This window comes from Aquila chrysaetos, chromosome 11 (genome assembly GCF_900496995.4).
Source record: "Aquila chrysaetos chrysaetos chromosome 11, bAquChr1.4, whole genome shotgun sequence".
Taxonomy (NCBI): domain Eukaryota; kingdom Metazoa; phylum Chordata; class Aves; order Accipitriformes; family Accipitridae; genus Aquila; species Aquila chrysaetos.
Window position 1 is genome coordinate 21,695,636 of NC_044014.1, and position 20,379 is coordinate 21,716,014.

At 43.6% G+C, this 20,379-nt stretch overlaps 1 protein-coding gene across 2 annotated transcripts; it reads left to right on the top strand.

The window, feature by feature from the left end:
- Positions 1-511: 511 nt before the first annotated feature.
- ANXA8L1 (annexin A8 like 1) lies at positions 512-14,402 on the top strand. Of its 2 annotated transcripts, none has more exons than XM_030031306.1 (13): positions 512-727; positions 830-876; positions 4,895-4,985; positions 5,249-5,343; positions 6,485-6,598; positions 7,439-7,529; positions 8,161-8,240; positions 8,865-8,924; positions 9,463-9,556; positions 11,359-11,454; positions 11,702-11,760; positions 12,586-12,708; positions 14,105-14,402. In XM_030031306.1, exons 2-13 carry the CDS (start codon positions 856-858, stop codon positions 14,159-14,161), a joined length of 981 nt encoding a protein of 326 aa, XP_029887166.1. In that variant the 5' UTR covers positions 512-727; positions 830-855; the 3' UTR covers positions 14,162-14,402. The 2 variants fall into 2 exon arrangements, with proteins under 2 accessions (XP_029887166.1, XP_029887167.1); XM_030031307.1 differs by having other exon boundaries at positions 605-727; positions 827-876.
- Positions 14,403-20,379: the final 5,977 nt, after the last annotated feature.

Genomic DNA, 20,379 nt, shown 5'->3' on the forward strand with positions numbered 1-20,379 from the left:
GGCTTAAACGTGCTGGTCCTATGTTAGCCTAGAGATGCTTCTTGACACATGCCATGTAAGACTAGGTATGGGGGAACCTCCCAAATCTCTGTACAGTCTGCTGCTTTATTGAGCTTTACTGTAAAGTGTAGGATGTGTATAGTGTGGGGTGTGGCTATGTTTGTGGTGTGTTTTGGGTTTTTGGTTTTGTTTTGGTTTGGTTTTTTTTGAAATATGCTTTTTTTGTAGGAAGGGAGGTAGAGGAGGGTTTGTCAAGTTTCTCAAGTCCTGTTTTGCTGTGTTCCAGATTGATAGAGCTAGAAAGAGTCCATAATAGTGAGTGAGTGGCTTATTCTGTTATAGCAGAACTCATTGAGTCTCAGTGGAGTTTTATGCTGAGAAATTACCTGGTTGTAATTTGCATGTTGTATCTGTGCCAGAGGCCACAATGTTAACAGGGAAGGGTGTGTATGGGGAGAAGCAGTGGAAATATTATAATGAGCTTTAGTCAACGCGGCTGAATGAAGGCTTCCCTTGTGAGAAGCCCTAGTTTATTAAGCAACTTGATCTCTCCCTGTGAGATCATATGTGAAAAACAGGTTGAGCCATGTCTGAGGGCGTTGCCCTGTGGAATCTGTAGATAAGGATGGTTTATACCTAGTGTTCCCAGCACAGAGGCCAGTTACATTTTGCAGCTTCCAGAGGGAATAAGCCTCCTGAGGAGTACAGTTATTCAGATTTTCTTGTGGTAAGTTTATTGAAAAGAACTTTTGTTTCTTCCTCTTCTCCCTCTACCCCCTTCAAATCTCTGACCATGAGGTGTGATGTGTGTGGTTTTCTTCTTCAACAGACCCAGGTATCACTACTGAGACTGCAATGGCGTGGTGGAAGGCCTGGGTAAGTAGAGGAAATATTGAAGTAAGACACCCTGATTTTTTTGGCACCATAATAACGTAACTGATGAGTTGTATCAGGCACTGTGTGGGAATGAGATGTTTCCCTTTAAAAATCAACGAGACCTATTTACTGGTTTTCTGACTATAAAATAGCATTCAGCACTTCAAAACCTTGATTGAGGAAGGTTGTTAACATGATTGCTGGCTTTAAGAAGAAGAGCAGACTCTCTCTGGTCCTTCAGTTGAGAGTAGTGCAGGGGGCTGTTTGTGTGCCTGTGTACATGGGGAGATGATACCGGGCAACAGCAAAGTTACACAGCTGAGGTCTGCAAGCTGTGGCTCCTTGTCCACTCCTTTCTCTTGTGGCAGTGAGTTCAGGGCACAGACCTGTCCCCATTTTGGTCCCCAGTTGTGCTGGCAGGCTGTGGTCACAGAGGGAGATGTGGTCAAGCCACAGTGTCTTTTTAATATTGCAATGACAATGTGGACTTGAGCACCCTGTCTGTCTGCTAGAAGCCAGAAATGCTGTGTATGTTCTCTTTTAAACTCTTGTGGCTTTGGGAGGAATGTGGCAGGTTGGGGGGGATGCTCATGGGGTGCGCTGAGGCAGCCTCCGGGGTATGGCTGAGGCCAGGCGGCAGGCAGCTCTGGTGATGAACACAGCTCTGCTGCCATCCCTGGCAGCTCTCCCATCAGCCTCTGTGGAAGGCCAGGTTTACTCCCAGACTTTATCTCCAGATAACTATAAGCCAAAGCCTAGAAGAGACCTGCTGGAGACAGGTGATGAAGCAGTACTGGTAGAGAAGACTTCTTTTCCAGCCCTGTCCCCTGCCCAGCACCACTGCCAGTAGTGCACAGGCTTTCTCTGCACTGCTTTTGTCTTGTTTGTGGAAAGATTTGTCCCAGAGTCCCCCCACTTGTTGTTTCAGCAGCCTGTGCAAGGGGTGAGTCTGCACTGAGGCTCAAGGGCTGTTGCTTGTCTCCCACCCGGGGCACTGGTGGTCCTGGCATGGGTGGTTGAGCAGGGGACAAGGGGCCTCTGCTGCCACATGCCAGCAGAGGTACCTGGGAAGCATAGGAGAGAGCTGCCTTGTAGTGTATTGTATTACCTCAGGTGCAATACGTCATCAAGGAGTGAGAAACCACTGTGCATGGACATGACCATTTTTCAGGTTCTCAGTTACAATTTTGCAACCGAGGGGTGGGAACTAGAGAAAAAAACAAAGCAAAACCTAACTAAAATGCCTTGTGGGGTGGTGAATACCAAGCTAATTCCTACTTTCCTTCAGTAAGCTTCAGATAGGAAACTTTCCTGATATCAAAATATATCATGATCTTTTTTTTTTTTTTTTCCCAGAAAGGTTAAAATTGTAATCTTCCTTTCTGCTGATTTCCCTTTGCCTCCTTATTTCCTTTCAGAAGTTTAGTATAGTAAAATGGATTTTTTTTTTTTTCCAAAGCTTGGAGTAGCTCTCACTTTAATTTTTCCCTTTCTGCTGATCTGTTCCCCACTACCCCACAAGGTGGAAATCATCTGAAAACTTACCGTGAGAAAAGGAGAAAAGCTCTTGAAAGCTCCAGCAATCTCTTACCCGTTGGAGTTGTAGCGGGTGAGGGCATGAGTAGGAGATGAGAGGGCAAAGGAAAGATGGTAAAAAATTGTTTTGGTTTTCTAAACCCTTCATTAAAAATAGAGTTTAAAAGCAAAAAGAATGAAAAAATGTGAAACTTTTTCAGAAACTTTCCACTGACAAAAACCACAGTAACCCCACCTGTCCCAAAATTCCAGCTTTTCAAACCTAAACAGTAGTTTATTGAAAATATTTTGGTAGGAAAACTTTTAAGCCCCCTCACCTTCATTTATAGGTAAAATGTCTCAGAGCATCAGCTGTAAGGTATGCTGATTCTGTTGCTTTTGTGCCAATTACTCATCTTCACATGAGTTACAAAGATGCCTTGAGTAGTTTCAGTTAGGTAATTGTAGAATCGATTCATCTGAGAAACAACCCCAAACTGAACAGGGTTTCTCTGGAAACCTGTTGTGATTGTACCTGTGCTGGAACAATTACATACACAGAGAGTGAGGTGTATGAGTGAGTCATCAGTGTGCTACTTGAGCCAGGATGGGCTGTAAATGTTTATTGGAATTAGTACCAAAAAAGGCCATTGTTTAATTTGTTTCCCCTGCCTCCAAATGAAAGCTCAGCTTTGCACTCCCTCTTTCACTCTGACTGCCCTTGCATGCAGCTAGAGAGCATTGTCCATCTTTTTCAGAGCAAAATCAGATGGATGAGTGTAACCTGCTTTCCAGGGCAGTTGTGATGGTGCTGGCTGACTTCACAGAGGACCAGAAAAGGAACACTTGCAATGGTCCTGCCAACTAAGCCAAACTGTTCCAGGCTGATGACAAACTGTTGGGGGTGGCAATGCTTTAGTCTGTTACTGCTCTTTCTGCAGTGACAGCTTCACCACAGCCTTAAACTTGCTGCTCAGTAATCATTGGGATTCAAAGCTGCATCTAATGAGAAGTTTCCTGTTAAGACCATCTGCTTCACAGCTGCTCTTTCTGCTGGGAGCAAGGTGTGGTAGCACAGGAGTCTGCCTCTGTGCTGGCTGTAGAGCAAACTTCTCCAGATCTTGCTGATTGATGAACATCACTGCCTTATGTTTGCTTATCACTGCTCTCAGAGCTTGGCTGGCAAAGGGGCTGGCCTGAAAACGTGTGCCAGCTGTATCTACTGGTAAAGCACTCGACAAGGACACCTGAACTGGTTTGCCCACAGCCACCCTGAGGACAACTTGGATGACCTGGAAGGACTCTTAGAGAAGAGGGGTAGACCCCTCTTTCACACAAGAAATAAGAACAGAAGGGATTTGCATCATAGCAGGAGGCTGGTAGGTGGCACTTGGTGGTCCATGTTATGCAAGTCAGACAAGACAACCATAGTGATTCCTTCTGGTCTGTGAGCTCTGATTTGAAGGTGCTTTTTATCTGACTGTGAAAGCCACCCCCTTTGAAAAATCCATCAGGTCATACTGATTTCATTAGTTCAATATTAACCTATCCCTGCAAGTAAATTTATGAGAATATAGTAATTTCCTGGGGCAACTTAAATCTCTCTGCTGCTAAGAAAGAGAAAATTGTGTCCGTTATTGGAATAAAGTGGTGACGACTCTTTATGCCTAACCACTCTTGTGATCCCCTGTTGATAGGACCTTATTGTTAGAGATGTGTCAACATATTCAAGCCAATCCCTTGACTAACAGCTTTTGTTAAATTGAAGTTCTTAAGCCTGGGTTCTGATTGATGACCCTATTACCTTGTGGTGACTGGAATAAGTTTCAGTGCGTCTTTCTGCCCTGGGACTCTCGCACTGGCAGTGCCTTAGGGGTCTGTCTGGAGGATTCCTGTGTAGTTGGCCCTTGGTTCAGAGGAGAACGTCAAACCTGCACTCCTCCGGATGGATCTCTTTCTTCAAAGTAGTCTCTTGGCCAGAATCTTTCCAGTGGAAATGTGTCCTTCTTGAAACCTGCTGTGCAGAAGCACAGCAGCAGAATAAAGCTGCTGCTTAGAAAAATGGTATGTGAGAGCATGACTATTCCATGGAATCGGAAAAACTACGTGTAAAAACTGCCCTGCACCAAACCACTGGGAAATGCAGTATGATATGATAGCATACATGCTGTGACGCATTGTATTTAAGGGGTGAATAGGAAAGTCTAGCCTACTCAGCTTTTTCTGCCAGACTGCCTGCGCCTAATGACTGTTGCAGCAGTGTCAGACATGCTTTGCACTTCATATTTCTGCCAGGAGCCAAAGGCTGGTACAGGCAGGTGGAGGCAGGAAACTTGTGTTCTCTTCGGAGCTCTGCTCTGCTGAGAGACTTTGAACCAATCCCCCCACTTTTCTGTGCCTTCCCCATGTGTAGGCAATGAATAATCTTAATGTAGTTTCAAAATACTTTTTCTTCAGCTAATGAAAAGCAGTGGTGAAAAGTCCTGTATTTTTCTTCTTTCAGAGCGAAGCAGAGGGCAGGTCCGTGACAGGTGCTTTGAACTTTGACCCCACACCTGATGCTCAAACTCTGTACAAGGCCATGAAAGGGCTTGGTGAGTTGACTCCAACCACATGTAATTCTATGTACTGCTTATAACTGCCAAGTTGAAAGGCATTCCTTAAGAAAGTTGCAGCCAGATATATCACTTTTTTTTAATGTAGAAAATTAAAAATTAAAGTTTCCTCAGTACATACTTAAACTTCTACATGAAGGCAATGAACCATGGAAGGTTGTCTGAATATTTGAATTGGGATTTTGGGCTAGTCTCAACTTATTCTATGCACTGTGTTTATGGCTTATTGTTGCTCTCCACAGGGACTGATGAACAAGCTATAATTGATGTCCTAACCAAGAGGAGCAATATGCAGCGTCAACAGATTGCCAAATCCTTCAAAGGACAGTTTGGAAAGGTTCTTCCAAAACAAAGTCATAATCAGTCACTGTTTCACTGCATGCAGGATGTAGTAAATGGGTGTACAGTTCATCCTGCAAGCATGATGCAAACAATATGCAGGTCTTTTGCAAACAAGTAGATTAATATTTATTTATAAGGGCTGGGGTGAATGTGTGAAATTAATTTTTGGTCAGAAAAAAATGGTTTTCCCCCAAAGATTGTAATTTTTTTTTTTTTGTAAAATGCATTTTGACCAGAAATATTTTTTAAAAATCTATTTGAACTTAAAATGTAAATTCATATTGTTTTCAAAGCTGTAACAAAAACTGAATCTTTGAGTGGCATTTTGAGTAAAATATTGGTTTGGGGCCCTTTTAAATGCCAAAGAAATTTCAATTTAAAGACTTATTTAATTACATTTGGAAATTCTGAAAATGAAACAAACTGCAGTTATTGACAACCATGTTTTCCCATGGCTATCTTTCTGTCTCTGATAAAAATCTTACTTTTATTGGGAAAACTTTTCCACCAGAAAACTCTGCCACCAGCCCTACTCTGGAGTCTCCAACAACCCTTGCTGGAAAGGGGACTGCCATTCAAGGGCCTTGGAAAGGGAAGCAAATGGGGGGAGGGCAAGTACGGGACAATGAATAGAGTGCTTGCATCCCACTAAAACAGGGTGAGTCATAACCTAAAAAAACCTGCCTTATAGTAAAAGGAAAGTTTGAAATCTGTCTTCAAACAGACTGCATGCCTGATTCTGCAAAAGTCCTGGGTGCATGTTTATATGCAGGCTTTGGGAATCAGCTCAGTCTGAAGCTACATCCCTTGCTCAATTCAAGGCCTTCAGCTGCCTGGTTCTGCTCACACGGTAAAGCAGGGTGGAGGAAGATTTTAACCTTCCCTACTCTGCTGCAGAATTAATTAGTACCTGGGAGAAGCTTGAGTATTGGGACAACAGGGAATGTGGAAGGACCTAGACAAATCCCCTTTTGGATTTAGGTGCCTTTTTCAGTCCCAGGACTTTTTCTAATAAACTATCAATGCAATACTGTCATGCAGCTTCGCTGTTGTAAGCCATGGAGATGGAAACAGCGCTGGGCATTAAAAACATTCTGTGAGGCTTTTTATGTAACCGTGTGATGCATGTTTAACAGGATCTGATTGAAAGCCTGAAGTCTGAACTGAGTGGCAACTTTGAGAGGCTCATTGTAGCTCTCATGTACTCCCCGTTCAAGTATGATGCCAAGGAGCTCTATGATGCCATGAAGGTAAGTGAATTGCATGCTGATACTTAAGTAGTAGTAGCACAGATACAGTGCTAATTTCCTGTAACTGTGCTTATTAATGCAAGTAGTAATAACTGGACTGTTACATGATTAAGTTTGTTATTAGCAGTAGCCTTTGAGAAATAGCCAATTGTACTATTAATGCATATTCTGGGGGAAAATGCTGCTTTAATATTTAGGACTGTATGAGAGTTTCTGCAAATATGTGTCTCATAGAGCCTGGGGAAGGCAACAGCAAAACTAAATTCGGCTTTGGCAAGGAATGAACATCCACAGATTATGGTCTTCAGTTAAACACCTCTTTGCTGCTTTCTGCTGTGCCTCTCCTGAATGGAGCTCAATGACACCAAGCTACTGCCCTGACACCTCACCTGAGATGTGAAACCTTTAAGAAATCAAGAAGTGGTGGTGCGTGGGCCAGGCTGAGTTTGGTTGGGATCCTACTTATTGATAGAGTATCTTTTCAAGTTTCAGATGCAGAGAAGTCTATTAAAAGGGTACAAAGATGGACTGACTAGACAAGCATTGGTCTCCCTGCATCCCTCTAACACTGCCTGTCACCAAAGAGCCGAATCCAGAAATGCATTCCAGAAGTGCAGGGTTACGTAAAATCATCCTTTACAAATGAGGCACCTCAGTAAAAGAAACCGTGTTCAACCCAAATGTGCTTTCATCATGACAGTTTCTCACAGCTCAGCACGTAGCCTAACACTTTGCTGCCATCAGACTCCTTGCTTGACCATACTTCTCTAGCAATAAATTATACTTCATGACTAGATGCCTTTCTCCACCTTTATTTCTCCACTATGTTTTCTATTAAAGGGTGTGGGAACAAGTGAAGGTGTTATCATAGAGATCCTGGCATCCCGGACAAAAGCACAGATCAAAGAGATAATCAAGGCCTACAAAGAAGGTAAAGTGCCTGGGGCTCTGATTTGTGTGGTCAGAGCAATGTGTGACTGCCTGATTGCACAGCAGGAATGGTGTTACCAACTAGCACTGTCAGCAGGAAAATGGGGTTCTTAAAAGCAAGAAGGTGTAACCTAACTCTGCTTTCAGCCTGGCAAACAGAACATGGCTATGCTGAGAAAATTTGAAAATCCCTTTCTAGGTCTCCATCCAGCTACAGGAAAAGGTCAGCAAATCACAAATTTGGTTCAGTTTGGCCACACTGGCTATTGTCAGAACACAAACAAAACTATAGCTATGTGCTTGGCTTTTTCTCCCCATTAAATACACTCTAGATTGGAATTTATCAAATATGTATTTGAAAATATTTGATATCTTTTTGGTCCCTTAAACTATGTCTGCAACATTAGCTGTATGTTTATGCCTTGGACATGAGTGGAGCTAGTGACTCAGTCAGATGCGAATGCTGATCTGGGTATCACTGAAGGTGTGAGCTGATCTCAGCCCTGTTTATTTCCCTAGCGACCTTCTTGACTAGTGTCAGGCTATTGTGTGTCCTTGGGTGACTGGTAATGTCCTGACTGTATAACCCAAATAACAAATCCTTCCCTTGTCCTTCTCTTTCCCTTGGGTAGAATACGGTTCTGATCTGGAAGAAGACATAAAATCGGAAACAAGTGGCTACTTTGAACAGATACTGGTTTGCCTTCTTCAGGTAAAGCTACAGAAGAGAAATGAGGGTATAGAGATATTTGCATTTTTCTCTTCCTTTTTGGAGTAGACATGCAATAGAAGAGGCAATACAGTCATGATCACCAGATAAACTGCAGAGACAAACATGCTACTTGGACTGGATCTGTGTTTCAGCTTCAGTGTGACTGAAGCAGGGAGCCCTCCCTCCCTTAGCAGCAGTGAGAGAGCTGGGAACTTAGCTCTGCTGCAGGGAGACACCTCACTTTATACATATGCGTAAAGCTGTTGCACTCCACAAGGGTCTTAGAAAACAATGCCCCTCAACTATGATTCACCGCTCTTGCAGGGTCTGTGCCCTCGATGCTGAGGGCATTTGGATGCATTTATCCTATCAAGTTTTCTGAATTTTCCTGCCTAGCAGCAGAATGACTTAGCAATTTTTTGACTCCACTTTATACGACTGATCTCAGTGCCTTTCAATGAAGGAGTTAGCACTTGTGCTGTCTGAAACATTACTGCTTGAATACTCTGCAGAAATAGATAGCTGAGAAGGATAATGATCTTTGCCCAGAATGTACGCTGCAACCCTTATATATGGAAGAATCTTCATGAGACAAAATGGTTACCTTTCTTTTTCTTCTCATAGGGTGAGAGGGACAATGCCACTCTCTATGTGGACACAGCACTGGCTCTTCAGGATGCAGAGGTACTGTCAAATGCCTGTGATCAGTGATATGCCTGCCTTGCACTTGTCTTGAACTTCAGAGTGCTTCAGTGGGCAGCAAAGTCCTGGTCAGCAGAGGGTTGGAGGCACGATAGCTTGTGGAGGGGTGGTCTTCAAGCAGAAGCAACTTGGGGTTCTTCAATTTTGCCTGCATTGCTGAGCCTTGCTGTTCCAAAGAGTGATGAGAGTTGGGCTTGGGCTCAGCTGCTTTTGATACGTGAAAGTATGAGGGTATGGTGGAGCAGGACAGCAAAGAATAGGGAAGAGACCTCAAGAGTATTGTTGGCTGCTTCAGCTGCTGCAGGAGGGATGGAAAGGGTGGAGATAGTGGCTGCTCCAATTTGATTAGAAGACATAGTCAAGGTTTTTCATAGTCAACCATTCTAGGACAACAGTCTAGTTCGTGCAGTGTTTTAGGTTACTTCAAACCCCTTTACCCTAGCAGTGCCTTAAGCCAAACTCTTCCTTTACCAGCTGCACACACAGAATGTCTCTCTAACAACTGTGTGTTAAATTACAGACTCTTTATGCTTCTGGAGAGAAGATACAGGGCACTGATGAGATGCAGTTCATCACCATCTTGTGCACAAGGAGTGCCACACACTTGCTGAAAGGTATGGAGCAGAGCCCATACTCCCAAGCCTCTGAAATGAGAAAGCACTTTAGCCAAGAAGAGGCAGGGCTATAGATAGGAGAGATGGGTGGTCAGAAATAAGTATCTGAGTCTGTCTCCTAATCCTTGGTCACTCAGTGACCAAAAGCTGCCAGCAGCTTTCATGAAAACTTACAAAGACAGTGCTGCTGAAAATCAAGTGGCTTATCTAGGAGTCCTTATACAGTGGTGATGGCTAGATAGTATAGCTGTTTTTATGATGGCTGGATAGTATAGCTGTTTTTATGAACCCAAAGAGAGAGAGTGAATCCCTTTCTAACTAGGTAGGAGCATGCAGTGGACGGGTCCATGACCCCTTGGATGTGGGTTCCTCTAGGAAAAAAAATCACTGAAAATGCAGCTGGTTATTCAGTGCTGGAGAATCACAGGGTGCACCCTGAATTTCTGCCCCAGGTTCTTCTGAGGGCATCAGAGTCTGCTGGGATGGAAGACACTAACCCAGCTCCAGCTAAGGGAGCCCTCAGCTCCACACTGCCCTGTGCAGCAGAGACCTGGCCTTGTCATCTCACGAATTTTGAGGTAGTCCAAGGCTCTGACTAACAGATTTTGTTATGTCGGCTGAATCTAAGCATATCAACTACTGTGTAAATCAGCTGGACCTAAACTGATAAATTTAGCTGGTGACAAATTAGGTATGTCTGAGTGTTTTTTCAAGCTAAGGTCTTCTGAGACTGTTTTCTAGGCCCTGGAGGCCAGCTCCCCCTTGTGTTTCAAATTTATTCTCCCAGCATCACTTAGAAAACAACAACAAAAAAAGGTGGTCTCTAGTCTTTGGCTGTGTCTGCCTTTAAGAACTGAATTTCAACCAGTTGTTGTCAGGATGCAACCTACTTTGGGATCTACTGTATCACCAAGAAAGTAATTTCCTCTGTAACTGTTTATCTTTAAAACTTGAGTGTAATTGTTGCAGCTAATTTTTTTTTTTATACATGGAGAGTAGGCCTAAGTTGAGAAGGTTGTATCCATCTGCCTATTCTGTGGTATTGCCTTTCCCCGAAGCATCCAAGTGTTAATGTTAGGTATCTGATCTTGAATGCTGAGCAAACTTCATTAAGATGTCCATTGCCTTACATAGCAGTTTTCCTTCTTTCCTTGTCTGAAAGCTAGGAATCAAAACTGAGATCTGTAATTCTGTACCCTGGAGTATCCAGAGTATATAAGGTGAACAACAACTCCATTGCTGAGCTTTTGTTAATGTGGGAGTTCAAATACCTTGGAATCTGCACCTGTGTTTTGCTCATCTTTTCTGAGTTTTTTTAAAATTATTGTTGAAATAGTAAGTTTTCCCAAACTTTTGTCATCATGTAAAAGTCCAAGGGCTGTGAGCAGTATAGTCCTAGATTTAATTTAATTTTATTTTGGCTTCTGAAGCTAGTGACACCAACAAAGACCTAATGACAGAGTTGTGCCTAACCTTCTGTTGTCTGCTTCATTTCTGTGGTTAAAGACAGTGATGAAGGGCCAGATTTCCAAATGAATATGAGGTGACTGAACTTGCATTTTCAAATGAAGGCAGGGAATTAAGACCCATGGATGGATTGGCTTTTTGTGAATGTTGCCGTCTATTTTTGTAGATGATTTCTGGGCTTGACTAACGCCTCCTGAAGTTGGTGCAAATGGGGCCATTGCTTTAGCAGGATCTATGTTTTCATATCACCACACAAGCAATACCTGTAAATATTGGGCACAAAATGCCTGAGCAGTTGCTTAGTAAAAAACTGAAGTTCTTTGTGTTTCAAACAGTGTTTGAAGAATACCAGAAACTGGCTGGTAAGAGCATAGAAGACTCTATCAAGAGTGAAACCCATGGTTCACTTGAGGATGCCATGCTGGCTATTGGTAAGAGTGGCTACATTTCCCTTTCTTTTGTCTGAATCTGCTGCCTTTTCTCCTGCAGCAGTTGACTGTTATGGGATGGATCTACTTTATAAAGGTATCTGGTAGGAAGGAAAGGGTACTTCTTCGGTAAGATAAACTCAGATCCCAGGGGCACACCGAACTAGTGGAAAGCATGTTGAATCTCTGTTACCTGCTGCCATGGACTGGAATTACCATTGATTCTTCCTGAACCTTTTTGTATGCCTAGTGAAATGCACCAGGAATGTCCATTGCTACTTTGCAGAGAGGCTGTACCATGCTTTAAAGGTAAGACTCTTCATTGTAACATACTTGTTTTCATAATGGACTTAATTTGTAACCTGACTTCCACCAATTCAAATTAGAAGAGCCAAGGTTTTGGTGAAATCCAAACACCTTGGGAAGAAAAGTACCCTTTAAGCTTGAAATACCAAGGGAGTCTGGCTTTTCTGACTTAAGAGTCTGCAAGGAGCCCAGTCCCACCTTCTGGAACATGTACAAAACTTCTGGAAGAGGCTTTTCTAGGAGGTTGATCATGGTGGAGTTTTGCCCATAGTGTTAACTTAATAGACTGGACCACAATTTTTTTTTTTTTTTTAGGAAGCAATTCAATGGCAGCATAAAATGAAAGAGTTCCAAATGGGGACACATAAGGCATCTGCAGACTGTGCCCCTGTAAATCTTAACTGATACGTAAAACATGTCAGCTCTCCAAACTTCGTGGAAAGCTGAGATGACTGATTGTTTTTGTTATCAATGTGATATTAATTTTCCTGTGAGTGATTAAACAATATTGGTTGAAGCCAAGTGTTGCATGGGTGATGCTGCAGAAGGACAACATGTATTCAGTGCCGACTTCCAACTCTGTAGCATGTTTGCTTTTGCATTTGACATGTGCCATGACTTATAGTACACTTCCATGGTGGGCTTGTGGTATTGAGAGTGGCCCCGGGGCGGCGGTGCGGGTGGCCCTCCAGAAAGAGAAGCAGATGTGCTGCAGAACATGTGCCAAGCAATGTTTGAAAGCTGACTCCTCCTGTCCTGGACCAGTTTGCAACAGCTTATCCCTTGAATGCCTGCTAACATCACAGACTGATATATTTGTTATTCCAGGGAGCTGGCACCCATGATGGGACTCTTATAAGGGTGATTGTTTCTCGAAGTGAAGTTGACTTAAATCTTATAAAGGCTGAATTCAAGCGTATTGCAGGAAAGTCTCTCTCCAGTATGATTCTGGTAAGCAAGATTTGATATGATGGTTCTTAGCCATCACATACATTCCTAACCTGTCCAGCACTGCAGGATGCTTCTGTGGTTGTTTTTGGTAAAAATGTCATTTCTGCTAAGATCATAGCTCTCTTTCATTAGGCCTACTAACAGTCGTCTCCTTGAGAGACATACATGCCTGAAAGGTGAGTCAGACTGTATGCTCTGCAAGTGACTTGGGCAAAGCCAAACCCAAAGAGAGGCTGCTCCAGGTTTTTCATGGACCAGACTCTGTGTCTGTGCACCTTGTGTTCTCCTAGATAAATCTAGCTTCATTTAATCCTCCCTGTTATACCTTTCCCACACCGGTGTGCCATTTTCTCATCTGTCTCTGCTGTCCTTAACTACCTCAAGCCAGTGCCATATAAGTCAAAACACTGCTGGGGTTTTTTTTGTTTTGTTTTCTTTTTCTTGGTGGTGGTTTTGTTCTTTGTGGGTTTTGGGGAGTTCTGTTGCTGCTGCTGTTGTTGTTTTGGGTTTTTTTTAGCTGACTTAATCCCAGATGAAGGCCTGGTCTATACTGTGGTGAGATAGGTTTAGATACTGAACCCTGTCAAAGCTTATTGTAGCTTTTGAGGTTTGAGTCTCAGCTCTGAGTGAATGACCCTCCCCTATTAGGGCTGAAATGTTGGGTTTTACCATTTGTCCTAAGGACTCTGGGGCATTCTTCTCCCCCAGTGCAAATGGCACAGAAACCCTGTCCTTACCAGTCCCCATGGGAAGTCTGGTTCTGTAATGAAGGCCGTTTCTTCTAATTGACACTGTCAGTGTCTGTCATGTTGATTAATGATCAGTCTTCAAGGGTCTTTATGGAATATTCATTCCTTCTGAGAAGTAGAACTGGCTTTACACCTGTCATCACAAAATATTCAAAGCGAGCAAATTTTTTATCTAGTGATATTCTCTGTAGTGCTTCTCCAGACCTAAATAGTTGTATCTGTGGCTTTTTAAAAAATGTCATGTGTCGGGGCTAACTATACTGCCCTTTCTCTTCCTGTAGGGGAGAGACATTACACAAATACCCAGGGACATAAAATCTGAACACAACAGGTTTGATTGCTCTCATTCATGTTGACTTTGTGCTGCTCTGTGGGATGGAGCCCTGATCAATTGCTCACCTGGATTCCAAAGAAAAGAATTGGACTTGATAAATGTTATTTCAGGTGGCAGCTACAAGCCTCATTTCTCTGTTCACTTTTGATGGTGTGTCAGCTGGCTGTAACTCTGCTGAAGTCTGGCTTGCTCTTTCCAAAGTCCTTTTCCTGTGTGAGCATATTCCATGGACTGACAAAGTCAGCACTCGGAGTGTGCAGAGGAACTTCCGCATTCACCTTTTTAATTATTTTTTTATTTTTTCTTCTGTCAGGATGACACCAGTGGCGATTACAAGACAGCCTTGCTGAATCTCTGTGGCAGTGACTGACGAAATCTAGGAGGAAGATGTTGAAATGGATCCAGAGAAAAAATTAACAGTGAACAAGGGTCTGAAAATGTACTGGCAGAAAATCTTTCCATTGATCAAGTGGGGAGAAAAAGAAGATCAAATTAATGGTCAAGATTTCCAAAGCTTTCTGAAGGATGTGGATGCTCATTACACATTAAAAACTATTCACTTCCCCAACACTTTTTCAAACACAAGTGGGAATGTTCCTTTTTTGTTTCCATTTTGTTCTGTGCAATTTCCCTTCTTTTTTAACACACTGTGAAGGATGGCACTTGGATGTGAAATTGAAGGCTTTTTTTTAAACCCTCTGTAGGTGTTTCATAAGTCTGAGCAACCCTACAAAGCTTGGCTGTCCTGAAGCCTTGCTAACTTCACTAGGACAGGCTGGTACAGCATTGACCATTTATTTGGTGCTAGCAGGGTGGGTCTGGAAGGAGTCCCAGATATTAATGAGGCTTTAGGGCATGGGTCAGAATGGAGAATTCAGTCCTAGGGGCCTGGTTTAGCAGCCTTATCTGCATAACTTCAGTGGCAGCTCCCCAAGGAGCAGGGAATGGCAGAGCTAAACTGGCTGTAAGCATGTGAAAGTTGAAAGCTGTGTGCCTGATTTCTTTCTTGCTTGTGTGAGTGTCTGCAGGGGTAGACTGACAAGTTCAGGGTGTGACATTGATGTCAGGCTGTGGGGAAATCAAAACTGGGGCAGATGATTTGGTTTTGGTGAATATAGGATATCCTGCTCTTGGGAGCAGACCCGTTTCTGCTCCTGGTTTCACAGTAACTTCTCAGAAGTCAGTGGCCTCCCTTGGAAGTTCCCCACCATGTCCACGACTGCACCTACCGCTTGCTAAGTGAGGCCCCAAATTTGGACGGTGATACAGAGAACAAGATGAAATGCTTTGAGAAGCTTGGGTCTGCCTTGACCAATGATTCTCCACGCTTAAAGCAACTAATTTAAATGCGTAATTACCGAAAGCCGTTGTGTTATGAGAAGTAGCTTCTCTGATCAAAGTGGGTGAATTTTCTGGCAGAGGGGTGGTTCCTCCCTTGCCCTGCTGAAATAAGCAGGAACTGGTGCAGTAAAAGTGATGAGTTCAAATAGTCTTAGGGAGTCCAGGAGCCAGACCTCGGGTCAGGGGCTCTGCATCCCTCAGATGAACACAAAGAGGAGGAGGTTTCAATCTCTGCTCCCTTAAGTGCTTGTGTTTCCAGTGATATCCCAATTTCTCACCTGGACTAAAATGAGTTGGAGGCATGGCTCTAGACTGAGCATCAATGGGAGATTCTTCATTCAGATTTGGGGGGATGTGGGCCAGCTCCAGGCATCAAAGGACAGGGAATGACACCTCCCTTCTGCTGGCCAGAGGACCCGCTTGGTTTTTCGGAGAGCCACTTGTTCTCATTGGCACCGATGATGGGCCTTCCCCGCGGTTTTTCTGAAGAGCGGGTTCAGGCGCTAATTTCCAGCGAGAGGCATGCCAGCACCGGGGATGGGATGCCTGCTGCGGAGAAAACCGTGCTTACACCACCATCTTGTGGGGGACAGCCCGCGTGCAGCCCGGCCGGCGGGACCGCGGCGGGACGCTCACGGACCCACGCGGGACCCCGAGACCTGCCGGCTGGAGAGGGCGGGTGAGCGAGCGCCCCGGTCACCCCCCGGGGAGTGCCCAAGGCCTCGGTCACAGGGCGGGACCCCAGCGGGAGAGGTGCGGAGCAGGCATGGGGGGGCGAGGTTTGCTCCCCGTGAAACAGCGCACGCTTTCCCTCCCAGCTGTTTTAACATCTGTAAAGAAGGGGCGCTTTGGCTGCCAGGGTCCCCTGCACTCTCACCCTGCAGCCCCTCGGCTCTGGTACGGCTAAGAGGCTCTGCAGAAATTCTCTCTGACCAGATCTGTGTGATGAGGTTTAGGTGAAAAGACAAGCTGTTCCCCCTGTGTTTGGGGTATTATTTTGGAAAGGCCAAATGGCAATTTGTAACTGCCGAAGCAGGGAGTGTGAATGACTTATACGGTTGTACCCACGACATTTGCGTTTCCTGAGGTCGGACAGGCAGCAAGTGGGACGTAATCCCTGCTTTGAGGGACTTAAAATCGGACTAGGAAAGCCTAATGAAAGCTCAGCTCTTCAAAGATATTTTAGTTCAGAGCTGTCTGTTGATTTCACCAAAACTTTTGTGCTTGTATCATCTGGGAGCTCCAGTCGTCGTTATTATCAGGCTATTCAGGTCAGAGGTTGGCTTTCCTCGTTGGCCTGTGCTTAGCACAGTGGGTTAGGATTAGAGCTGTTTCAGGGTGATTGTCGTCCTAATTTATTAATAACAGCTTGGGAGATGTAAGGTGAGTTGCCAATAGGCTCACAGGAGATCAGTAGTAAAGCTGGGAAGGAGGAACAACTGAGGGAACCCGATTCTATCACCATAATTGCTGGGAAACAAAACAATTGTAAAACATCAATAAAGATGTAATTATGTATTGATTGCTGCTAAAATTTTCCCTGGGTGAACAGGTGCTCTAATAAAGCGGAATCAATTCCTAAGCTGTTCTAACCAGTCTTTTCCAAATGCAAATATTGACTTAGGGCCTTTCAATTCATTCACAGTTTAATTAATGTGATTTTATTGCACAAAAATCAAGATAAAAGCTCAGCAAGGAAAAGTTAAGAGGGGCAATGTAAAAAATGCCCCAGACTGGTGCAGGCCTTCTGCTGCCTGTGTGCTAGCCTTTTTCCATCTCCTGAGCTGCAGGAAGACCTATGTGCAGGGAGTCTCTGGGGACTGCACTAATGCCACCTTGCTGTCCCTCCCTGTGTGGCTGCTCTGTGTCCTCAGATGCAGTGCACACGTGGTAGGAGCTGTGCTAACTGGCAGCGTGGTGGGGTGTAGATACTTTAGCGCTCTGCTCAGCTCACATCCAGGTGTACATAGGAATAGTTGACTCCAACTACTAGCTCTGTTCCTGGGAAAACTAACAAAAATCTATTCCAGATATGATGCCAATGCACATAAATCATGTTTAACCCCTGAAGGCTCCCATTCCAGAGAAAGCTGACTTTATATAGTGTTGCTTAATTCTCCCAGCATCCTAGTGCAGATGTAGCCTGAAACCCAGAAGGCTGACCACAGGCTCCCAAGGCAGTGGCCAGCCACAGGCAAGCAAAGGCTCTGCTTAAGAGGGATCTCATAACTGTGACTTCTGGAGAGAAGAAGAAAAGATTGGATGGGTCTGCCTTTGCTTGCCTTTCTATTTTGCAAGGGTTTGGAGTAATTTTTGGATAAAATATATTTAAGCATTCAAACTGAGGTTAAAAAACACATTGTTCCTGTCGGGAAGTGGAAGAAGAGAACAGCACTATCTTAGTTGGGCAAAGTGGGAGATCTCTTTCCCATCTCCTCATGCTTAAGAATGTTTTTTAAGGGGGAGGAAATCATCTGAGAAGGATGTTTAATCTTCCTGGTTCCCCCTATGGTTTCCCCGGCAGTGCACAGAGGCACCCCTGGGTGGTGTAGGCTGTTGAGGTGGGGCAGGGAAAGAGCCTTGCCCTGAGGCACCAGAGCTGGCACTGCGGCACCTGCGAGGCAGCCCAGACAGCATTTCTTCTCTTCAGAGCGGAGGATGGATTTGCCAAAACACAGGACAGCACAGCGTGTGACCTGGGGCGAAGGGGAGGTGGGTTGTGCTAGCATGGATGACCCCATCAGTTGCTGTGGGGTGGGCTGAAGGGAGGCTTGAGGGGAGAGCATCCTCATTGCTGGGCAGATGGGAGCCTTTCTGAATGGAAACTGCTGATTATTTTTTGTTCTTAAATTAATAAATTAATGGTATATTAGTGTTGATTTATTAATGTAATATTCTGTGGTCAGGAAATGCTGCCTGCCACAGGCATCCAGATGGGGTAATGCAGTCTCCTAGTGTTGTGGCTTATTGCCTGGTTTTCTTGAATGAGCCCGTTTTGCTGGCAAGGTGCCCATCTGATGAGAAAATTGTAGACATTTCTTGGGACCTATTGGATGGTATTTCTCTTGCAGGGAAGATAGTACCAATCTGTAAGGTGCTAAGATGGGACTGTACCAAAGACATAACAGGCTTTCCGTCAACTTCTGCCTTGAACCTGAATGCCCGAGCTGACTCCAAAGTGGTTGGGGTCAATAAGTGCAGCACATCACCATGCCTGGGGTACCACAGCAGGACAGAGATGTTTTGTTTGACGCAGCGCAGTGAGCTCTTCTCCTCAGACCATACATAAACAATAAGGTCACTACAATTCTCCATTACTTCCATTGCTGCAAACAATACTGGCCTTGTAAGTAGTTGCTGTTCAGTCTTCTGGTGTCATCCATTTGAACCCGAAGGACTCATCCCTGAGCTTCCAAGAAATTATCAATAGAGAATTTGTTTTTTACCTTAAAAGGTTAAAAACCTTATGTTAGGCTGCAGGAAAAAAATCATACTTTAGGTTTTATATCTGACTGTCCTCCCAGAAGGTGATAGAAACAGTCAGCCTTGGGGACCTGGGCTCCTGTCTGTTTGGATGAAAGTATGATTTGTTCAAGCTGTGTTTCTGTTTTCCCAATATCCCTTCCTGTTCCAGATCTCAATAAGGAATGGCGCATCAGCACCATGCCTTGGACTGCTCATGTCTGTTGGAGGCTTAGGACTGGCATTTCTGACCAAAAGCTGTATGCCTAACACTTAAGGTGTCATTAGCATGGGAGTTCAAAGCTACCAGGGACTTTATCCCATAATACTTAGTATTTCTTTGAAACTAGAATGCATATGGTGATATTTTTTTTATGATGGATAAATCACATGGATACCTCCAAGTGGTTTTATAGTCCTGAGAAACCTTTTCTGCATTACTGGCTAGATAAAAGTACTTATTACAAAAGAAATGCAGATGTCTGTAGGCTCTGTACTTGCAGGGATCTAACATTTGGAGAAATAAATAGCTCTGGATCACACAGAGGAACCAGTACTGTTCTCTCTGTGGTAATGAAGAACAGGATATGTTGTAGGCACAATATTATTAATAAATAGTGAGCAAAGCAACACAAATCTGTAATTCAATTTTGGATTTCAGCTAAAATTGCTCTTTGGAGTTATAGATGACAGTGAGCTCTGAAATTGAGTTACAGTCCAGGCAGGAACTGAGTCATGTTTAGCAACGTTCTAGGGAAGCATAGAATCACAGTCAGCACTTGGCAAAATGTTGTTGAGAGTAGTATATTCACTGAAAAATGGCATTTGGTGGACATAAATTAAATTTAACTGAGCTTATAAAAGAATGTCAAGTAGAAAAATAGGGGGAAAAATGAACGTCAACATTTCCACGTATCGATTTTAAAATGGCAACTTTATTTTAAAAAATGTTTCAAGCTGAAAAACAATTATTAAAAGGTTTCATTAATCTGAAGCTGAAACATGACATTTTGGAGGGGAGAAAGTTGAATATTTCAGTTTGCCTCAGAATTTTTTTTTTTTAAATTTTCTGAAATATCTCCTAAATTTCTATTTTAATTTAAGCCAAAGAACCACAGTTTCCCCTTCAGTTCCTTGCTGTAGCTACTGAGCTGAAAGCTGTCCTGTTATTCTAGCCATAATAAAGGCTGATGTTCTTCAAAAGGGAGGGAAGAGTCATTGCTTTAAATGTCACTAGCAATCTTCAACAGAAAAGATTAGTGTTGTGGGGGCTAAATTCTGAGTTTAAACAGATCCCAAAAGGTCTAGACAAGAAGAAATAGGAAGAGTACAGCTGATGTCAACTTCCAGCCTTGCCAGAACTTCCTGTTCAAAGCTTATGAAGAGTATCAGAATCATCCAACAGCTTTGCTACCTTCCTGTGTTAGTCACTCAGCCCTTCCTTCCCACAGTTTCCAGGGTTTCACCTTAACCTTACTTCATTACTTTGCTAGGAAGCAACTATGACACCTGAATATGAAATATTTTTGTAAGGAATGCTAAGTCATGGTCAACTTTCTAGTTTGCAGCAGAAAAGTAGCAAAAGAAAGGTGCAAAGGCTTATTCACGCTCTGTGCTGAACAATTCCAAACACAGCTTATTGTTCAGAAGTTTATTAGCTATTTCCCTAACCTAAAATACTAGAATATTTATTCAATACTCTGGTATCCTAGACTCAAAAAAAGGTGCCTTACTAAATAAACAGAGCTACTGCTTTCCCTAAGACCATATCAATCATTCGTATTA